Genomic DNA, 1,542 nt, shown 5'->3' with positions numbered 1-1,542 from the left:
AGAGCCCGTGTCCGGGGCCTCTCCCCCGCCCCCGCCCGCCGTGCCCCGCGCGGGCCCTGCTGAGCACTGCTGGGCACCGGGGAAATGCCCCGCTGGTGATTCCCGCTGGTCTGCTCTTCCCCAAGGCAACCTGCAAAGACTCTGTGGTACGACCGGCCGCGGTACGTGTACCTGGAGTTCTGTGTCGAGGACAGCACGGACGTGAAGGTCGTCATCGAGGACCAGCGGTTGGTGTTCAGGTGAGCTACCACTGCCCTAACGACCGACATGGCCCTGCTCTGGGGGTGTTTCAGAGGGCGAGGAGGACTCCGTGAGAGGGGAGCACGCATGGCCACAGCTCTCTCCTAAGCCAGGTTGTTACGATGTTTTGGCAGTTGCAAAAATGCAGACGGTGTGGAGTTCTACAACGAGATCAACCTGTATGCCAGGGTCAACTCCAAGGTGAGGTTTCCCGCCAACAAACAGTTCTTCGACAGCCTCTGTCAGCATCAGAGTCAGGGCCAATCTGTGCAGTCTTGAGCAACACTGCTTAGCATTGGATGCTGTCATCCTGAGAACTTCAGTGGGGTGAGCCTGAGAGCCCTGACCCTGGGGCTGATACTCGCGGTGCTGTCTTGAGCCAGAAACAACCTGTCTCTGTGGGTCTGTGTCCCTCACAGCCTGTGCAGGGCTGAGCTTTAACCCTGTGCAGAGAGGAACCTGGCAGACACTGAGGCACCCCTGATCTCTTGGCAGGACTCACGGGAGAAGCGCTCTGACCGCTCCATCACGTGCTTTATGAGGAAGTGGAAGGAGAAAGTGGCCTGGCCACGCATCACCAAGGAGAACATCAAGGTGTGTGTGGTACCTGGCAGCCAGGACCAGCCTCAGCACGTGTGCTATGCCCACTCAGCTCCTCGTGGCTCCTAGGAACCAACCTGCCCCCAGGACAGACACAGAGGCTCCCACAGGGGACCCCAAGACAGAGCTCCCAAAAAAGCCCAACCTGATAATCACCTCTAGTCACAGACTTCTGCCCTCCAGGAAGGATGTGGCACCCCTTTTCCTGGACACACTCAGGATCAGGACCAGTGCCTGCAGGCAAAGGGACACTGCTGCTTCCTGCCCCTCCCCAGTCTGACAAGGCCCCTCGCCTTATGCAGGAGCTGCCCCTGGGCTGTGTGTCCCCGCGGTGCTGCTCCCCCCCTCAGGGGATGCTGTCTGTGCCCACAGCCAGCCTGGCTCTCCGTGGACTTTGACAACTGGCGAGACTGGGAAGGGGACGAGGAGGTGGAGAGGGCCATGGTGGAACAGTACGCAGAGGTGAGCTGGGCCACCGGCCTCAGGATCCTGGGACACATTGTGTGGGTGCTTGGGATGGGGGGACACCAGCCATTTGGGGATCCAGCCATTTGTTTCCCATCCAGATGCTGGAGAAGGTGACAGACAAAGGCCCCCCACCAGCCATGGATGACCTGGATGTAAGTACCACCACCCAGCTGCTTCCTGATGCCCTGCCAAGCACAGCCCAGCCTCAGCCTTCCGCCGGCTCCGGGGCAACGG

The 1,542-nt window shown here is 60.6% G+C and overlaps 1 protein-coding gene across 1 annotated transcript in view; it reads left to right on the top strand.

The window, feature by feature from the left end:
- Window positions 1-99: 99 nt before the first annotated feature.
- The window catches only part of LOC103624487 (alanyl-tRNA editing protein Aarsd1), a gene marked incomplete at its 5' end in the record, with an annotated part of 6,309 nt that continues 4,866 nt past the window's right edge, over window positions 100-1,542 (top strand). Inside the window, 5 exons of the mRNA XM_017746991.1 lie at window positions 100-239; window positions 375-441; window positions 736-834; window positions 1,213-1,302; window positions 1,407-1,536. Coding sequence (XP_017602480.1) covers window positions 100-239; window positions 375-441; window positions 736-834; window positions 1,213-1,302; window positions 1,407-1,536 — 526 coding nt within the window. The remainder of the gene's footprint in view (window positions 240-374; window positions 442-735; window positions 835-1,212; window positions 1,303-1,406; window positions 1,537-1,542) is intronic.

This window comes from Corvus brachyrhynchos, unplaced genomic scaffold (genome assembly GCF_000691975.1).
Source record: "Corvus brachyrhynchos isolate BGI_N302 unplaced genomic scaffold, ASM69197v1 scaffold30, whole genome shotgun sequence".
Taxonomy (NCBI): Eukaryota; Metazoa; Chordata; class Aves; order Passeriformes; family Corvidae; genus Corvus; species Corvus brachyrhynchos.
The sequence above is the reverse complement of the archived record's forward strand: the minus strand, read 5'-3'. Positions and strand labels throughout refer to the sequence as shown.